Source organism: Natator depressus, chromosome 16 (assembly GCF_965152275.1).
Source record: "Natator depressus isolate rNatDep1 chromosome 16, rNatDep2.hap1, whole genome shotgun sequence".
In the NCBI taxonomy this organism is placed as follows: Eukaryota; Metazoa; Chordata; order Testudines; family Cheloniidae; genus Natator; species Natator depressus.
In genome coordinates this window covers 16230651-16250746 of record NC_134249.1, presented here as the reverse complement: position 1 = coordinate 16250746, position 20096 = coordinate 16230651, and the positions used below count along the sequence as shown (strand labels likewise).

Below are 20096 nucleotides of genomic sequence, written 5' to 3'. Positions count from 1 at the left end.
AGTGTGAATGAAGGTTTAGCATATGGATTAGTCTCCAGCAGGAAGTTGCACTAAGTGTATTTAGTTTCCGAATTGTTAAATGGCTTCAGAGGTGCAAACTACTCAGCAAAATAGCTGTTCCTGCACTTGAGAAACAACTTGGTTTCTGGCCTGAGTGCATTGACAGACATCTACACTTGCTTGCTGATATTCCGAACTAAGCTATTTCTGATGCAGGGCTCAAGGGAATATACAAGGCCTTTGAAGCTTTCAGACTGTCAGGGGGCCATTCTGGAAAACAGAAACAATATATCATTTACTGGCACTTACGGGAGTGTTGTTTGGACAGCCAAGATCTGCAGGAGAGCTGGAAGCTATTATTCATTCTTTAAGTGGTATTTCATAAGCCTTGCCAGAAGTTCACCTGAAAAATCACATCTTAGGCACAGTTGCTCCATGTATGTAAATCAGGAGTATTTCCAGTGCTGTGTATACTGGAGTGGCAAAGAAATAGCCTAAGGGAGCCAGGTAGTATTCCAGTCTCTTCCCTGCAGGAATATTCCATGTAAAGCCCTTAAGAATTATGTAGTTTTATATAAGTTTAGTATTGTGCTACTTCTACACGTACAACAGAGGGAGAGGATGTTTGGTATGGTGGTGAGGCAGGGGACTGGAAGCTAGGACACCTGAGTTCTATTCCCAGCACATGGACTTGGTTGAAGATAGCAGCAGACAGGTGACATCTAGCCAAATAGTTCCAGATTATAGAATTTGCATGCTCTATTTGCAGTTTTTTCAAACTAGACGAGCTTTGATGTTCTAGAGACTGAAGCACCTTCTTTAAAGTTTGGAGATGTGTTTTTCTCCTCTTTTTCTCTTTCCTTTATAATCCCAATCCCCACCACGCACACCTGGGAAATTAAACACACCAGATTATTAATACAGCATCCGTTTGCACAGTTAAATATTCAAAAGTGAGGAAATGCCCAAGTTAAGGTTGAATGTGCAGCTTTCACTCTACGCCCTTTGCATCATAATGCATACAGACTGCCTCTGATGTATGATCACGAGCTATTGCTGCTCCTTAATAGCCATTGGAGTGATCACCGGTGAGCAGCACAAAATATTTCTCTTCTGTCTGCTCACAGGCAAAGCATTTAGTTTTGCTGCACTTCCCAGCCTGGCCCAAGGAGTGAGTAACCCAGACTGCAGGTCAAAACTGAGTCCCCCTGTATGGCAGGCAGAACGCTCCCACTAGATCACAGGATTGGCCTGGTACTTGACACCTTGTCCCAGCTGACGCTTTGCTGAGGGAGTTGCAAGGAATGTGACGGGCTGTACAGGTTAGCGCTGCATTTTAGGCACTAAGGAATTAGGCCATGCTGAAGGGGGCTCAGTCTCCTGTGTGTAACATGTTTCTCTTCTCATTGCAGGGCGATGATGGGCCAGATGTTCGTGGTGGATCCGGGGATATCTTGCTAGTCCATGCGACTGAGACTGACAGGAAAGGTACAGTGAATGAAAGGGAGCAAGCTGGCAGTCTGCAGCTTGGTGTGGCTTTTTGCTGGTTGTGCTCTGAACCTCTGTAGTGTTGCCTGTCAATAGTATTACCATATGCAGATGTGGACAAAGGGGACGACTGCATTAATGTTGCGGAGGGGATTGTGTTTATCTCTGGTGAAACAGAGCAAAGCTGGATAAACTCTTGTACCATTCAATTCAACAGCAATGTTTTTTTTTTAACTCTTCCGTGTCCAGAGTCTAGCTCTGCAGAGCGAGGCATCCCAGTGCAAGCTAGTGCCACCGTTGCCGTGGCATCACTCTACTTGCAAACGAATGTCGTTGAGTTAGGGAAGAATAATTGTGAATGGCACATTGTGCCATTGATTCAATTTTCATAGTGACGCTTGTACTCTGTAACCTATTGACTGCAGTTTAATGTTGGGGTGGGGATGACTTGAGTGAACTTAGCATTGAAGTGTGAGTAATATCACTGGATTGAGCCAAACGCACTGGGTGAGCTGTCCCAGCACTGTTCTACCAGTGCAATTCAAATTCAGCTGGAGCATCCTTCCTGGTCCAGCCCTGATCCTCTTACACATGGGCAACCAGTCATGCCAACTTGAGTGGTGATTTGTCATCATGTATAAAAGTGGGACGTGGGTGGAGAGATTCTTTCATTTATTTGGATTTTACAGCACAGAATCTCATAATGTTAAACATTTTGCTTATTTTAAAGCACCGAATGCTCAAATTTTAAACATTCTATTCGCTACTCTAATTCTAACGATCAATTTAATTGAACTATCCAGTTAACCCCCCAAATCCAGCTCCCCCAAACATCAACCCTCCCTCCCCAAGCCCTGTGAATAAAGATGGGCTTTGCAGCATTTCCAAAGAGTGAAAGTGAGACATTTGCACTGACCTAAACTGAGGAAGTTCTCCTGGATTGCCAGCCAGATATGCTCACCCACTGAGCCACTCAGCCCTCATATTTGATCATTTTAAAGAGGAATATCTTTCATTTTTAAGGTTTCAGAGTAGCAGCCGTGTTAGTCAGTATTCGCAAAAAGAAAAGGAGTACTTGTGGCACCTTAGAGACTAACCAATTTATTTGAGCATAAGCTTTCGTGAGCTACAGCTCACTTCATCGGATGCATCCGATGAAGTGAGCTGTAGCTCATGAAAGCTTATGCTCAAATAAATTGGTTAGTCTCTAAGGTGCCACAAGTACTCCTTTTCTTTTTTCATTTTTAAATGAACCCTATTTGTTCTGTAGCATTAGGCATTTGAGACTGGTAGCCAGCACCCTGCAGCCAGCCAGGACATGCTTTCCCCTACAGAAATATTCCTGACCTTTCCTGAAGCGTAGGAGAAAATGGTGAAAGTAGAATGGATTGTTTATCAGCTCTAATTTAGCACTGCTCTTCCTTGGTGCAGCAGACTCTTCCACCGTGTTTCTGTTTTTGGAGAGCTAATTGCTAGAGGGATACATGTTGGACAACTTGTGTGGAAATGATGAAATCTGAACAGGCTGTGAGGAGTCTGGTACACTTCTCATGAATGCAGATCACTGTGTGTTTTAGATATGCAGTAGCCTCTCCTGTTAGCAGTTATCCCTGCATCGATATGGAGAAGTGGGAGGGGGAGAGAGGTGTGTAGTGTATTTCTTATAATAGTTGGCAAACTTACCCTTGCATGCTGTGCCAAATTGTTGGTGCAAGTTAAAACAGAAGAACTTATGCTATACTAACCCAGTGTTTAGGAGACTGAGAGGGTTAATGAATTAAGTTTAGGATAAGAAGAATTTAGGGCTTGTAAATCTGTCAGCTGAACTGCAGAGAGAGGTATGGTTAAGAGGCTTTCCTTTAAAGATGAATTTCCTGGGTGCCAGAGCACACCAGCTGTATTACCTCACAATGCCTTTTGGATGGGTGAGAACCCAGAATAAATATAACTCCACTCCCCGTTGCTGCTTCTTGTCCATTTAGGTTTGAGTAGCAAAGTTAAGCGGAATAAGGGATAAAAGAAGACTTGTGGTCTTTAGGGATAAAACCTGGGGCCAACTAAGTGCCCATGGCTGTGCATGCCTACTGCAGATGCAGGATTACAGCTGAACAAGGCACAGAGCTCACCTCTGACATGACCACCCATCCGCCCTGCTTTAGAGATTATATCTGATCATCTTTAACGGAAAGACAGCAGCTCTCCACTGATTTAGGAGCAGCAATAAGGAGCTTTCTGTGTCAGGTTACTGCCGAGTGAAACACTGCAGACAGATAGGAGTGATTGTCATGCGTCCATTCCCCCCAACCGTTGTAACAAAGCAATGAATTGACATTACTGCTCAGGAACTCTGGGGGTGACATGCCTGGCTGGAGGGAAACTTGGCATGTGCAGGTGCTGTGGAAGTTTTCCCACGCATCTCTGCTGATACACCTCGACCCTGGCCTAAAACCCCTAGTGAACCTTCACCTGTAATTACCAGTCCTTCTCCCCCAGATCTGCAAATGTATTTCAGTCCTAACATGCAACCTCCTTTTCCTGTCACAGCTTCTCTGGAACAGAAATGATCAGTCAGGCCAGAATGCGATGGTTTGGGCTGAGACTGCCAAACTCATTTCACCTGTTCATAGAAGGACTAGCCTCCACTGTTACCACTTTCTCCCCGATGAAGTGACGCCATCATTCCACACTTAACTTTATAGATGCACCTTTCACTCTCATGTTCAAATTCCATCTCCTGCTCCCATGGCTGTAGACAAAGCCATTGGCATCCTGTTGTGAAGATGGCTTGGCATAACAGCATGCTATATGCTCTCTAGCACCCCTTACTGGCCAATATTTGCAGTGGTATTAACTCTTCCCTTTGTTGGAAATAGTCTTAGGGCTTGTCTACACTATCCGCCAGATCGACGGGCAGCGATCAATCCAGCAGGGGTCAATTTATCGTGTCTCTAGTATAGACACGATAAATCGACCGCTGAGCGCTCTCCCCTCGAGTCCGGTACTCCACCAGAACGAGGAGCGCAAGCGGAGTCGACGGGAGAGCGTCAGCTGTCGACTTACCGCAGTGAAGACACGGTAAGTAGATCTAAGTATGTCGACTTCAGCTACGCTATTCACGTAGCTGAAGTTGCGTATCTTAGATCGACCATGTGCGGTAGTGTAGACAAGCCCTTACTTTTTGCATTCTCTGCAAAATCAGCAGTAATGCTGTGAAAGTGGCCCGAAGGACCCATCACCAGGAGCTTTATTGTACTTTTGCTTGACCTACTATTAAAGACCCTCTTCTCTGAGAGAGATGATTTTTGCTGATCCTCTAGGTGGTTGCTCTGAGCAAATCTCCATATGTTACAGCCATGGGATAGAGAGAACTTTGCTATTGCTCTTGTGCATTAGGTCCACCTGCTGGCAAAAAATAATACTGTGGTGTTTCTGCAAAGCTGGATATTAATTTGTTCTTTCAGAAGTTTGCCTTCCCTATTATCTATTTTTTTTCCTTTTGTAAAGACACAGTAAAGGTTGGATTCAGTATAGAGCATGCTTTCTTCTGAAGACACAGTTGACTGAGATTTTATTGCCTTCCTCTTTAGATCTGGTGCTGTATTGTGAAGCCTTTTTGACAACGTACAGAACATTCATTACCCCTGAAGAGCTCATCAAGAAGCTGCAGTACAGATATCCTTTCAAAAGTATGACACGCTTGACCCCGCTAAGGCTCGGAGCACTGGGCAGGGTGGGGAATGGCCTAATCCAAAGCATGTTGGCAAAGCAGTCCGCAATATATTCAAGCACACGTGGGTGGCACACGCCCTATTAGCTCCTGAGCAGGAATTTATAGTTGACAGCACAGTCTCGTCACTTCAGTGCAAATCAAATAGCAAACTCCATGGGACAAATCAAGGCAAACGTGGTTTATTGGTCTTGAGCACAAGACTGAGAGCAGGAATGCCAGGGTTCTAATCCCAGCTCTGAATCACTGCTTGGCTTTGAGCAAGTCCATCACTGATCTGTGCCACAGCTTCCCCGTCTGTACAATGGGGATACATTTACCTACCTCTTAGGGTATGTCTGGACAGTGCTGGGAGATGCGATTCCCAGCATGGGTAAACATACACAAGCTAGTGTGCTAAATGTAGCAGTGTGGCTGCAGTCACATAGGCAGGGGCTTGGGCTAGCCACCTGAGTGCAATCCCGCCTGACCCCCTGGGTATTTACTCGGAGGGCTACCCCAAGTCAGTGCCGAGTCACTGCTGCAGCCATACTGCTGTATTTAGCATGCTAGCTTGAGCAGAGCTAGCATGTTTATGTTGACCTGAGCTGGGAATCACCCCTCGCAGCTGCTGCTCAGCTGTACCCAGAGAAGTGGTGTGCAGATTGATGATTGTGCAGTTACTGGTGAGAGTTAAATTCTGTCAATATTTAGACCTCCCTTCTGCCACCAAGAATGCAGCACATCAGAGAATGTCTTCTTCACACTATGATTCTGAGCTGTGCTGTTGGTACCAGTATCGTGGCTATGGCCCTTTACCTGCTGACAGAAGCATCTGTAATGAGGTTGTTCCTTGAATATTACATCTAGAATTCCCTTCCCTTGGCTCGTGTCCCATAACTCCCTCCGTTGCTACTGGCACTGAGGTGCTGCACTTTAAAGACGCACAATGTAAATGCCTCATGGGTTTTAATCCTGCGGCTGCATGTCGGGGCCTGGTGTCATGCTGTCCAGAGTCGCAGCTCATCATTGCCATCTTCAGCAGAGATGATGGTCCCGCTGTTCCTGCTGTGGCTAATGGACACTGGACACAGAACCTCTTGTGTTGAGGTCAGCAGTGAAATACTCACTTTTAGGAGGTGCTGGAAATTCAGAGCCACAATCTGGAGTTCTACCCTCCAGACTTTTTTTTTTGCTCTTGTTTAAATTCATTTTAATTGGTTATTGTCTGCTCCTCTCACCTCTCCCTTCCCATCCCAATTGTCTGGTTGAAGAAGTCTTCTCAATCCGTGTTGTCCCTCCGGACATTCCCCCCAGTAACCACTGCAGCCATCATCCTGCCGGCTTTGAACTGGGCAGGACTCTTTAGGTCAATCAACTCTCCTCAACAACCAGTGTTGTCTGCAAGTGACCGGAAGCACCCCTGACATCTGCCTGCTGACAGAATGAGAGACTGGGTGGGGCCTTGAGCTCCATGCTGTTACAAGAGAGACCAAATACCAGACTGAGACCAAGGGGGGTGACAGTAACTTGTTGGACTGGCAGTTGACTCAGTTGTCACCTTAGAGATCATGGTTTCAGGGTACAACACCTCCGCCCTCTGTTAATGCACCCACCGAGTGGTGAGAACCCCTTCCTGCTACATGCAGCCTACACTGCTCGGTATTTCATGTCCCTCCTAGAAATTGAGTGCTGGTCTCAGGTATGGCAAAAAGCAATGGTGCTGTTGGGAACCCTGTTGGGGCACTCCTCAGACAAGCTAACATCTGTCTGGATTGAGTTAGTTCTTTAACTTGAGGCCAACGTATGAGAAGTTCTGTCACTTCCCGGACACATTTAAGAAGCGAGTCAGCAAGAACACATTCTTCGTGTTGGTGAGAGTGGTGGACGAGCTGTGGTGAGCTTCCCTCCTGCTTTGTCTGGGGGCCTGGGCGGGAGGTAATAAAAATGGAGCTGTACCACTGTGTAAACCACATCTGTGGGGGGACTTGAAACTTACTTCCCCAGATCAGTGAGACTGCTGCAGGGCTGGGCACTTGGGGTCTTGGCTGGGAAATGCACGTTTTCAGGGTGCCTTCTCTGGGTCTTCCTTATGACTTCAAAAATAAACAATCCGAAGGAGAATCTTTAAAAGAAAGGGAAAGTTGGCCAGAGGGTGAACTGGAATGGCCTGGATTCAGTTATGCTTGTGGGAAAAGTAATTGGATTGTGTGCTGAGCTAACTCTCCTAGATCCGAGTCTGAGGCAGAACACTAAATACATTGATTTCTAGGGACATCCCTAATGACAAGTCACTGCAGTTATCTCGGCTGCCTTGTGCTTCCATGCAAGAGTCCCTGGTTTGAGAGTGACTCAGGACTTTGGTCCCTTAGGGAGATGGGGGAGGCGGGGAAGATTACTGAGGTGACCCACAGTGTATACTCAAGGGAGGAGTGCAGCATAAGATGCTATTGAGCAGTCCCCAGTAGCCAGCTGTAAGTGCTTCAGTCTCTGCAGAGAGGCTGGTTGTCATAGCAGCAGCTGCGACAGAGTGAGTGTGTAGATGAGAAGGCTAGCCCACTGTGCCAAGAGCTGCTGAGAGAGCTACCCAGAACTGCCGGATTGGGGAATCTGATGGTGCTGTGTTGAGAGGCCAGGCCATTCTAATTGAGGGATCATGTCCTTTTCTGGACATGGGGGTGACGATAACCTTACTCAGGTGCCTGGAAGTCAGAGCAGCAAAATACATTTTTTCACTGCTCAGTTCCATGGGGGAAGTTCACCCTAATTTTTATTTCTGATTTTTGTCCTAATCTCTAGTGATAAAAGAGGGGAAGTCCTTAATACAGGTGCTAGGTAAATGGGGAATGTCATCTTTAATGTCTCGTCTCTGACATGTGCTCTGGGTTTTCCATCCATGTCTCAGCTTAGTGGAGTTGACGGAAGAGATTCTAAAGCTGTTGATGGACCTGGTGTTCCGGCTAGTCTGCAATGGAGAGCTCAGCCTCGCTAGAGTGCTACGCAAAAATATTCTGGACAAAGTGGATCAGAAAAAAATGCTGCGATACGCCAACTCAATCAAACCTCTAGCGGCCCGGGGGGTGGCAGCCAGGTGAGGCAGCCTGCACCTAATCAAACTTTGGTCCTGTTTGTGGGACGTGCATCTGCCTGTTACTGCAAGCTGAGCAGGGCAGTGTCAGAGAGTTTGCTTTGTCCTCTGGTTTTGCAGGGGAATGCTTTTCCTGACCCTTCTTTGTTTATCTGTCCCTACCCAACACATGTGGGCTCTTCTCTGTCCAGTCTTGCTTTCTAAGGCACATGTTTCATACAGCTCCATGAGTTACCCCTGTATGCAGGTGAGGCATATACACAGTGGCTGTGTCCCATGGGCAAAGCAGTTACCCCTGCAGAGTTCGTCATCTCCAGGAGCCCCGTGAACGTTTCTGCATAGCGCTGACATACACTGAGACTTCAGCTAATGACATCCATCCCTTTGTTCTGCAAGGGAAGAGACAAGGGGAAGTTACTGGCAAACTCGTGGAATGAAGCGTGAGAAACAGATTTTAAAAAGCCTTGTAGCAAAGGCTATGAGGCAAAACATAAAATTTGGGTGTCTCAGGCATAGGACACTCCAAGCCCCATCCTGAGCCTGAACGACACTCTGGTAAGCTTCTCAGGGCAGGGATCTGTCATTTTGACTTTGATCCCCTATCGTCTTGTATAAATGATCTCCCAGCACAAAAAGCTGGAAAGCAGCGCTCGTCACTTCTAGATCAGGAGAGGAGAAAATGGCATGTTGTTTAGACTTCACTATAGAATTAGAGAGTTGGTGTACAGAGCTCCCCCAATTGATATTTTTATCAAGGTCATCACATACACAAGATAAAGAAAAATCGAGAGGAAAAAGGTCAAGCGGTTGACATGGGAGCCTGCTGTCGAAATGGTGCTAATGCCACAAGTGATTTGGGTGTAGAGTGTTTTCTTTTCCTCTGCTGGCAAAGTTTTATTTTAAAAAATTCTGGTGCTGATTCTCCTCTCTGTTACACCCGTTTGATGGTGACTCCAGGGGCCTCAGTGGAGTTATGGTGCAGCACAGCTGATGTAAAGAGGTGAAGAATTGGACCTCTGGCCCTCTCTTCCATTGACTTTCACGAGATAAAATGAGATCATCACTCGTTCCTCTTCCCAGAGTCTGTTATAAAGGAAGGAAAGTCAGTCATGGTTTCATTATCCTTTTCCTTTCCCTCCTTGTCTCTCACAGGCCAGGGACCTTGCATGATTTCCATAGTCATGAAATAGCTGAGCAGCTGACTCTCTTAGATGCCGAGCTCTTCTACAAGATAGAGGTACAGACACAAGATCAGGGGCTTGGGCAGCAGGGGGGAGAGGTTTTAACAAATGCTCTGATGCTGTTCTCTAACAGCTCTTAGGCATACACCTGTTGTCGCTGTAGAAGAAAGCCAGGTTTGTGTCAGGGGAGGGCTGTAAATCATGGGGAGGATGGGGAGTCCAAAGACAGATGTTTTATTTTAACTCATGATTTGTTCTTCTCTTTCCTGCCAGATCCCAGAAGTTTTGCTTTGGGCAAAAGAGCAAAATGAAGAGAAGAGTCCCAACCTGACACAGTTCACTGAGCACTTTAATAACATGTCCTACTGGTAAGGAGATGAGAGCAACAACCACTGTACAGAACTTAACCTCTAATGTCCCTAGAGCCAAGGAAAACTCTCCTTGAGCTGTGCTACCAGGCTGGGGCTGCTTGTTTTGATGGTTTTGTCCTGTGGGATATTGCTGGGCAGTTTCACTTCCTCCTGGGACTAGACCCCTGGCATTCTGCAAAGAATCCTGAGTGACAGAAAAATGAAACCTTGCTGACTTCTGGAGACAGCTGCATCTCCAGGCTTTATCGCAAATAACACCAATACCCTTCAGACAAACACCTTGATACATCTGTGCACATGTGCATCTTCCCTGCCTCAAACCAAAGTCAGTGCAGAAATGAGGGGGCCATTTCAAATAAACAATCTGATAAAGGGTGAAAACTGCAGCTGAAAACCGGCCTCTTGAGTAAATTGATTCTTTAGCTGTTCACATGTCCTGTGTAACAAACCAAAAGAGAATGGTGCCCCCTTTAAGTGCAATTAAATCCATTAGGATGTTAAGCAGATCCACTTTGCATCCAGGAATGATGGAATTCTTCCACACCTGTCCATTTCAACAGCAACAGGAGAGATGCCAGTCCAATAACATTCACTATGGGAAATAACCTCTCTCTCTGCATGAGAGCTTCCTTCTAGTTTGGCGTTTTTGTGAATTAAAGTATTTGCTTACGCTCTATAGAGAAGAAACGGGACAGGAACGTGTGGAACTTTTCAGCCTCATTGATCAGTCCCTGATAGATAGTAGCCACTCAAGTGAAGCGATAGGTATTGCCAGATCAGAATCCAGCTCAAGGGTTAAGTCGCTCTTCCTGGTTTTTTTTGTCCATCCTCACAGGGTCCGTTCAATAATTATGCTACAAGAGAAACCGCAAGACAGAGAGAGGCTGCTCCTTAAATTTATAAAGATTATGAAGGTAACAGCTCATTGCTTACGATTCTCACGCATGCTGTTCAGTGAGCTTTTGTGTTGGAATGTGGGACGTTTCACTAGGGGCAGCACTGTTGGTTTCCAGAGTGTCTTCAACATCTCTGGAGTCACTGGTCTTCTCCCTCTTTACAGCACTTACGAAAGCTGAATAATTTTAACTCCTATCTGGCCATTCTTTCTGCACTGGATTCAGCACCCATCCGAAGGCTGGAGTGGCAGAAACAGACATCGGAGGTGAGGAAAGCAGCAGATTGAGCCCTAGCTCTGGTCTGTTATGGTCTTTGGGGATGTGATTTCTTTAAGTCCATGCACCCTATTACAGAGATGGCTTGTTTGCACCATGAATTCCATGTGTGTGTGTTATGTCCCACTAGGGCCTGGCAGAGTACTGCACACTCATCGACAGCTCCTCGTCCTTCCGGGCCTACCGAGCGGCTCTGGCAGAAGTGGAGCCTCCCTGCATACCTTACCTGTGAGTAGCTGTCCTCTTGGGGGTCACTGGTTTGTCACCTCTCGCTTGGGGTGTGTCTTCACGCAGATCCCTGGCAGCCTACGCTCAGCTATGAGTGTGGGACAACCCAACATGAAGAGTGCAGGATACAACCCTTATTGCAAGCCTTCCATGCTCTAAAACTTGAGGAGGAAAATGCTTCCCATTCCTGGGTATCCAATAACTGCTTTCAAGCCACACTGCTGGGAGCCGGAGTGATTATGTACCAGTTCCCTGTGGTGATTCCTGCTTTGCAGCCCCACAGCTTTCTCAAACATTCATCACTGTGTACCTGGGCCCTTCAGGCTCTGGATTTCTGCTGGGACTGAGAGGCTGCAGTGCCAGTACTGGAGCAGGTCATCACTTGGTTGGAAACAGCAAGGATGCCTGGTCTGAGGACTGGTTTCCCGCTGGCCCTGTGCCTGCGCACTCCCAATGTCACATGGCTTTGGGTTTCCTTAGCCACTGTTATCTGAAGATCCCAAAGTACTTTACAAACATTAATTAACAAAATCTCTCAACTCCCTGTGCTTTCAGCAAATGGGGAAAGTGAGGCGTGAAGGCAAATCAGTGAAGGCAAATGGAAATCAAGGAGTTGGAACTCTCAGAACAGACCACTAGACTAGACTTCCCTTCAAGGTTGTGTGCAGAAAAAGAGGAGTTTCTCCATGAGATGTTAGAAGTTAGTGCATTTCCCATCTCATGAGACTGAGCTGATTCAGAGCTGCCCATGTGCCAGACCTGTCACTGCACACTGGAAGTGTTGGTAAATTAGAAATCCTCTTTGCAAACATGCATCCCCTTTGTCTTTTTTCAAAGGCAGGATTAAAGTTCTCACCTTTCACTGCAGGGATCCTGTAGTCTGGATGCCAGATTCCTCATGGGTTTACATAGGCTTTACCAGCATAAGCCCAGCCTGCCCTAGGTCCCCAGTGGTGGAAAGCTTGTTGGAGAAGAGAGTGCAGTGGCACAAAGTAGCGGATCTGTTCAGGACCATTGGAGAATGAGACAGCCCCAAAAGGAACAGAGCACAGGAAGGGAGGCGCGGCCAGGGTGGATGGAAAATGTCATTCAGTGCCTTCCCCTGGGTGGCTGTAGCCCGCAGGGCACCCAGCAAATTGGAAAGCTCTCATCCTTGCAGAAAACCTGAGGGAGTCTCAAACCGCTACTCTCTGTCTCCTCTTCCAGGGGTGATGCCAGCCCACACTTCTTGTGCCAACTTCATCTAGTCTTCTCCCAGCTTTCAGATGCATTCAAGTAAATAATTTTTCTCTGGTGCAGAAACTGGTCCCCAGTATCACTGGTTTAAGCATTAATGCTTCGTCTGTAGGATCCTACCTCTGCACCCATGATGCCAGGAGCTTTGAGCCTATGCACTTTTGAAAGGACTGACTTCCTCTGATTTCAAAGGCAGGAGCTAACCATGGCCGCAGCACTGAGCAGCTGGGTTGATTTTTTTACTTGCCTTTCAGCTGGCTCTGAAGTGCTTGTGACTAACCTGGAGCTCTGTGCTTGTCTTCCCTCCTCCCTGCATGCTCCACCCTTCTCTCTTCCAGAGGCCTGATTCTGCAGGACTTGACCTTTGTTCACCTGGGAAACCCAGATTACATTGATGGCAAAGTGAACTTTTCCAAACGCTGGCAACAGTTTAACATCCTGGACAGCATGAGGTGCTTCCAACAAATGTAAGTACAGCCATCTGCCTGGCCTACAGCGGTGAGCAGGGACTCGGAGCTGCCTTTCAGGTGTTGTTCTAACACCACTTTGGAACGAGGCATGAGGGATGCAAATGATGCAGTGCTGCTGCAGCAAAGAGGAAACCTGGCTAGGAGAATGTAGGCGTTATAGTCAGGGGTTTATAGGACAGACTTTGAGAATCGTCGAGATGACAGAAGAACTGTTAGGTTGCTTTTAGTCTCTCATTCTTTTGAATTCACTTATGATCCCTATAGTGTGTTTGCCTAGTACATTATCCAGCCTTTGTTTTAAACGTCCCATGCAGAGAACCTTCCATCTCTTCTCTTGTCTGCTGTGATTTATTCTTTATTGGGTGGATGGTAATTGCCAGGATTATTGTTCTTTCCCTTCGTAAAAGATCAGTACCACATTTGCCTCTCCTCCACCAATATACTGGTATCTTCAAGCAGATGGTCCTGTTGTATAAATTTCGAGAATTGGAACGTAGAATGTATTTCAGACCAGATAGTCTGGGATTGCCCTAATTAAGGGGTGGTTCTCGGGGTAAACTAGCTGCAATGTTAATTGTAGTGTTCTCTCTGGTTTTATAGACATTACGACATCAAGAGAAATGACGATATAGTCACATTCTTCAATGACTTCAGCGACCATTTGGCTGAGGAGGCCTTGTGGGAACTGTCTCTCAAAATCAAACCTCGAAACATAACGAGGCGAAAAACAGACAGGGAAGAGAAAACCTAGGAGGAGGAGGGTGTGAGCGAGGAGAATTGCTCTGCAGATGCACCGAGGGCAGCTATGAGACTGGAGTAAATATTTGTACCTGTTACTGGATGACGCACTCTTCCTGTCCAGTTGGTAGCAGTTGCTTGCTTCCTGGGTCTGTGAATATTGGATTCTCTCAGCAGAAGAACTGTGAATGCGTGTGTGTCATAAGACAGCAACAGCCAAGGAAAGAGATCAGCAAATGCTCATTCCACTCTCCTTCCTCCACCTCCCGTCTCTCCATGCCATGAACCAGCTTTACATCTGGGAAGAGAGTGCAGTGGAAGGAGGATCCCTGTAGGCGTGTTACTGGTTTGCCAATTGATGTTTTACATGTGTTCTGAAATACTCTTGCTTTTGTCTTCAAGCCCCAGGGGGCAGCAGCAATAGCTTAGCATCCATGAGCTGCATGTCTGTGGCTCGCAGGGCGCCAATGCAGCAGACGCGAATCGTGGAAGCCTCTGTTACCTTCTTGCCTCCCATTCACTGTGGTCATGAATCGCTTTTTCCCCAAGGAAGACGGGGTTGCAGGCGCTCTCTCTGCCAGAGAAGCTCTATTTTGGAAGCGTTTGTGTGTGTTTACAGGGTTATTAAATCTAATTGCCCCAGATCTCTCTGACCTTAATGGGAGGAAGGCAACCACCACAGATATGGAAGAGGCACTGAAAACATGGGCAAGGAATGCTGTCTCCAGTCATTATCATGTCCCCCATCCCCTCCAAATCTCATTATTTAAAAAGATGGCCACTCTCCCAACTCTGGGAAGGACTAGCCAAGGTACTGTGGCTCAAGTGTCCTGTGAGCCTGTATCCCTTAGTGATGGTACTAGCTACTGCACAGTAAATACTGTAGTATATAAGACTGTCCATTTGTAAATACTAGTATTTAGATTCCATGGAGGGCGGGGATTGATGCATGTCAAAATGCCAGTGGCTTTAAAGGAAAACAAGTGCAAAACGATGTGTATAAATCCACAACTAGTGAAAATGTCTTTCCGAGTGCTGGAATAAAGGAGGCTTGGGGCAGCTGTGTCTGGAGCAGAGTACAGAGGTGACATCTGGAGCCAGGAGGAATATTTCCAGAATTTTAAATGCTAAGGTGCAAAGGAAAGGGCATGTGTTCAGTGCTAAGACTGGTCATCCTCTCTCCCTCACCCACCTCACTTGGGGTTGTTGCCAGAACTGTTTATTGAACTCCCTCTACATAACCTTTGGTGCTGCATTTTGTGATCTTAGCATTGGAAAAGACAGAAGGCAGCTTGGGAGCTGGCAAAGCTCTGTCCCCAATATAGTCAAGTCAAGATTCAGTGGGACACAGGCAGCCCTGCACGTCACGGGGAGTTAGCACGTCATGTACCATGTTAACCCTGATCTGGTCCGTGTGCCTTATTCAGTTTCTCTACCCCTTCCCCCCATGGTTGTGCCCTCAGATGAGCAGTCCTTTCCACCAGCGCAGCTAGGACTGGCCAGTTCACACACAACCTTTCTGTCCTTCATCAACTGTTTACAGTGCTGGTCATGTTTTCAGGAATATGTTGTAGATTTTAATCAGCCTTGCAAGGCCTATTTTGGAACTACTTTGCGTAGTTTGCCTGACAGTGAATCACTGTTTTATAGCGAACTCTAGCAAAACCCTTGCAGCTTCTCGGGATGTAAGTCTTAGGGAGTGTATATAGGAGCTTCTCCCAGCAGCACCCTTAACTTCCTTATCGAGAGCCATTCAGTGTTTGCTAAGTGTACCTTGTTCTGAGTGAATCAGAGTTACAAAACCCTTCCTTCTTCACACTTATTGCAGAGTCTTTCCTTGTCCCTTTTGTTAAATGGCAGCTTTGACTGACAATCTGTGTGACACCAGCTGGAGTCACAACCCATATTGTTTGGTTTATAGTATTATTTAAAGCTATACATCTTTTTTAAAGAACACTCTAAGCAGAAGATAATGGGGCTTGTCTCCACACAAACCTGCACCTGTTTACCTGAAGGTATGTTTTTAAACCAGTTTGGGTAGGCACTTCTATTTCAGTTTGAGTGGCTCATGTCGATTTAGCTTAAGTAAATTCTTTCCTGGCGCAAGCTAACCTGAAATAAGAGTCTCTACACAGACTATTGCTCCAGGTTAACTAAATCCATTTTTAAAGTGGTGTAACTTTCTCAGGTAGACAAGCCCACAGTCTCCTAGACGCAGGATTAATTTTCTGTGCATATGCAGCATTCTTGCTTGCTCCTGACATACCTCTACTTGTCTTTGCCATGTTACAGGCCAAACCATTCCGAACACGAATGGCTAGCTAGGGAGAATGCATGAAATGATTATTCCGTCAATGCAGCTGTATTTCATATAAAGGGAATATAGGGGGGACCCAGACGCCAACAGACTATTCCTGGCTGGATCCATGCAGCCGCTAGAAAGGGTAGTCTGAACAGTCCAAGAGGAGAAGCCTCTCAATACTGAAGACCCTGAATCTGAAAGAGAGAGAAATTTAACAAGTTTATAAAGCCAGATTTGTTGTTTATATAGCTAATCTGTGTGTGTTATCGAGCTGGCTACTTTGCATGGTAAAGTCTTTGCGATCTGTGAAGAAGCAAAAGCAATCCACCTCTTGTGCAAGATCCTCTGCTGTTTGGTTCTGAACATGTCACTTTATTATTTAAGGTGTGTGTTGTAGCATAGGTGATTTATAGCAGTATTTTGTGTGGTTGTGTTGCTAAAATTGTCCTTTCATTTCAGCGTGTTCCAGCGTGGTGCCGTGTGTGTGTGTGTGTGTGTGTGTGTGTGTTGTGCCCCTTGTGGGTTAAAGTCTGAGACTGGCACTGTCCACCTGTTGGGGGGGCGGGGGAGAGACCTCAGCAGACAGATGCACCTCAGTGGAAATGCACCTTGTCCTAAAAGCTGCCCCACATATGCTCATGTCTTTTCTGGCCTTTCCGTGTAACTGTTTCAAGTCCCTGCCTTGCAACTAAACTGCAGACAAGACCCCTCTGAAAGGAGCACAGACGGAGATAAGACTGCCCATCCACACACAGCCAGCTCCTAGTGAAAAGCAAGCCACTGATGTGTTTGCTGCTTGCTACATGGCTGCTGTGAGATCATTGCTTGACTGCTGGCTGTGCAAATAACTACCTGGGAGAGGGCAGTTGATTGACAGCTGCTGCTGTGACCCGAATCCCATCAACACAGTGCCCCAGGCAAAGACAACTCTGGAGAAGAAAAACCTGGGACTTGATAATCGCCCTGTTCTGTTGGTTCCCTCTGAAGCATCTGGCACTGGCCACTGTTGGAAAACAGGATACTGAGCTAGATGGGCCGTTGGTCTGACCCAGTAGGGCCATTCTTATGGTTCTTTGGGGACATCCCTGTGTGATACTCAGAGTGCTGGCTTTCCTGTCAATTTTAGATTTGTGCGTGTTGTTTTGATGAGTAGTGGGGCTGCCTTGGCAGAACTGGGGTGACTCACTTTATGGACAGGCGGTGGAGCAGCAGAATGAGCAGTGCTGTTGGGGAGGAGCACCAGAACGTTCTCATCACATGTACAAACGAGCTTCAGTAATGTCTTGGTTCCCTGTCAGTGTCAGGCCTAGCAGTTCTGTGGGTGTGAAGAGTTCACTCCTCTAATACTTCCCTGTGATCAGAAGCCGGGTGCTTCAGCTGTCTGCAGAACTGCAAATGTAATGGTCAGTCACGCCTCTTGCAGGTAGAGTCCTTAGACCATTTCCCCTCTGGGAGGAGTGGGGGATGTTAAAGCATTGACTGAATAGTCAGATGGAGGCCAAATAAGAGATGACGCCAGTTTGTACATTACCGCTGTGGTGACAGCAGCTCTATCTGGAGTTATGGAAGGGAGCCCTGTGTTACCTGAACTCTGCCAAGCCACCTGCCAGCCATGCTGACCCCAAGTCTCTCCTGCCATCCCAGAATGTTACATTGTATTATCTATTTACCACTAAGCCAATCCTGATAGTGACAACTTCCTGCAAACATTTCAAACCTGTAACTTTTATATTAAAGCAAAATAAATACCGATAAAGAATCCAGCCTAACGATCATGTTTACAGTGCATGCAGCAGTCTGCGGATTAAAGTGACAATCGAATCCACTTCTCCTGCTGGTGTGGCCTCGTATTTTCTGTGTTTTTTCCTCTGTCTGGGTCTCATTCTTCAGTTGGCCTTCCGTTTTCTCCTGGTAAAACACACACACATCTCAGAGCCAGAACATTTTTCTTCCACCCTCCCTCCCCAGCTCAAGCTTATTCATTGGCACAGAATTAGGGGTGCTTTCCAAGGAGCCCTCCATGAGGTGCCACTTACCCCCTGAACATCCATATTCATATAGCCAATAGGAGGAGGAGATCCACGATATAACACGTGTGAAGAAGGATGTGTGTATGTTGCAGCGTATCTATGAAAGTGGCGCTGTGACACTCCGCGCAAGCCTATAAATAATTGCTCCTAAGGCATGGATTGCTGATAATGTGGTACTCCTGGTCTATTTCAGTCCTGGATAAATTTCAAAATTCCACTGGAAATAATCTGCATCTGCCAGATTGGAGTGTAGGATGCTCAGACACTGACCGAGTCGCATACCAAAAGCAACGCTAAAGACAGATGGTCTTACAGGGCGTGACACATGGTATGCCACATCAGAGCTGGCTGGAAAAAAACACTCCCTCTGGCAGTCAAGAGTTGCTGCTTTGGGGGAGGAGAGAGAGAGAGACCCTGCACGCACAAACTGTGTCTCCGTCTGCACCATAGTCAGTATAGTGTGTGTGTTCGTTTTACCCTTACTATAAGGCAAAGAAAGGATGGCCTAATGTTTTGAAGTACAGGCCTGGGAGTCAGCTCTCCTGGGTTCTATTTCCAGTTGTGTCGCTATTTCATTCTGACCTTCTGCAAGTCATTTCACCTGGCTGTGTCTCACTGCCCGCAACTAAAATGACTACTCTAGAGGGAGGGTGTTAGGCTTAATTCATGAATCATTTGGAGATCCTCTGACGGAAAGCGCTATAGGAGCGTCAAGCATTGTCTGTCCTAATCAGAGTCACAGCCCATTTCTATGCATGCCTCGTTTTTCTGTTTGGAAGTGATGTGTTTTTCAGACAACGTAATAATTTTTGCTTCTCAGAGTTCGCTTAGCCCCTTGTATTTCATGCCCAAATGGCTGTGTAACATGAGCTCAGCACTTTTAAGCGGTTGCCATGTTCCACTGCAGAAGTGGCCACATTTCAGTGATGGGCAAAGGAGATCTCTGTCTTATCCCGTAACTTCCTCACAGAAATATTGACACTCCCACCTTCTTGTCAACTGTTGGGAATGAGCCACATCCACTGTGATTGAATTGGCCTCGTTAGCACTACAAAAAGTAATTTTCCCTCTGTTGATATTCACCCCTTCTTGTCAACTGTTGGGAATGGGCCACATCCACCCTAATTGAATTGGCCTCGTTAGCACTGACCCTCCACTTGGTAAGGCAACTCCCATCTTTTCATGTGCTGTATATTTATACCTGCCTACTTTTTGTCACTCCATGCATCTGATGAAGTGGGTTATAGCCCATGAAAGCTTATGCCCAAATAAATGTTAGTCTCTAAGGTGCCACAAGTACTCCTCATTGTTTTTGCTGATACAGACGAACATGGCTACCCCTGTTGAGAGCTCACTGACATTTTAAGGGCTTAATCCTGCAAGGGGCCAAGTGTTCTCAACCCTCACTGACACTTCATGGGAGCTGAGGGTAACACCTGGCAGCCTTGAGAGGTGATGTGAAATCTTGTGATGAACCATGCTGTAGAAGTGCATAGCAGTAGTGCTTCCCTAGGGGCTGAAATATGCTCTTATTTCTCTTTCAGGTGTTTCCCTCTTTGCTTTCAGTTGTTAGCAGTTAGGTTCACTCTGACATAAAGCTGCTGCCTGGACCAGGATCCCATTGTGCTAGGGGCTGTCCAAACAAAACAAAGCCAGTCCCCCCACCTCCCAAAGAGCTTAACATGTAAGTATAAGACAAGAGACAACAGGTAGATATAGACAGATGTGGCGTACAAGGAAACAATGAGATGATATTGGTTGGCCTAACAACTAGTGGTGTCAGCACAGCAGCAAACTCCATGGGTGGTGGTGACTGGGTGATTACTCAGTGCAGGCATGTCGTTGTTGCCAGTTTCTCGGAGTCCTCCTACATCTGAATGCCTAAAGTGGGATTGAAAGGGGATACAGGAGATGTTAACAAACGACAAGGGCAGGACCTGCAAGGACCTGGTCTCTGTTTCTAGGCCTAGGGCCACATGATGACTGTGTCACCTTTTGAACTTTTTTTTTAGTCTCTGCTAAGGATCTCCAGGTGCTCTCCAAACAACTCAGCCTTACAGCGCCTCTTCCACAGGTGGGGAAACTG

The 20096-nt window shown here is 46.6% G+C and overlaps 1 protein-coding gene across 1 annotated transcript in view; it reads left to right on the top strand.

The window, feature by feature from the left end:
• The window catches only part of RAPGEF1 (Rap guanine nucleotide exchange factor 1), a 119412-nt gene extending 101360 nt beyond the window's left edge, over positions 1–18052 (top strand). The window contains exons 16-26 of the mRNA XM_074973832.1: positions 1413–1488; positions 5076–5160; positions 6999–7091; positions 8100–8285; positions 9435–9519; positions 9737–9831; positions 10670–10748; positions 10895–10996; positions 11137–11234; positions 12809–12937; positions 13541–18052. Coding sequence (XP_074829933.1) covers positions 1413–1488; positions 5076–5160; positions 6999–7091; positions 8100–8285; positions 9435–9519; positions 9737–9831; positions 10670–10748; positions 10895–10996; positions 11137–11234; positions 12809–12937; positions 13541–13691 — 1179 coding nt within the window. The 3' untranslated portion in view covers positions 13692–18052. The remainder of the gene's footprint in view (positions 1–1412; positions 1489–5075; positions 5161–6998; positions 7092–8099; positions 8286–9434; positions 9520–9736; positions 9832–10669; positions 10749–10894; positions 10997–11136; positions 11235–12808; positions 12938–13540) is intronic.
• Positions 18053–20096: the final 2044 nt, after the last annotated feature.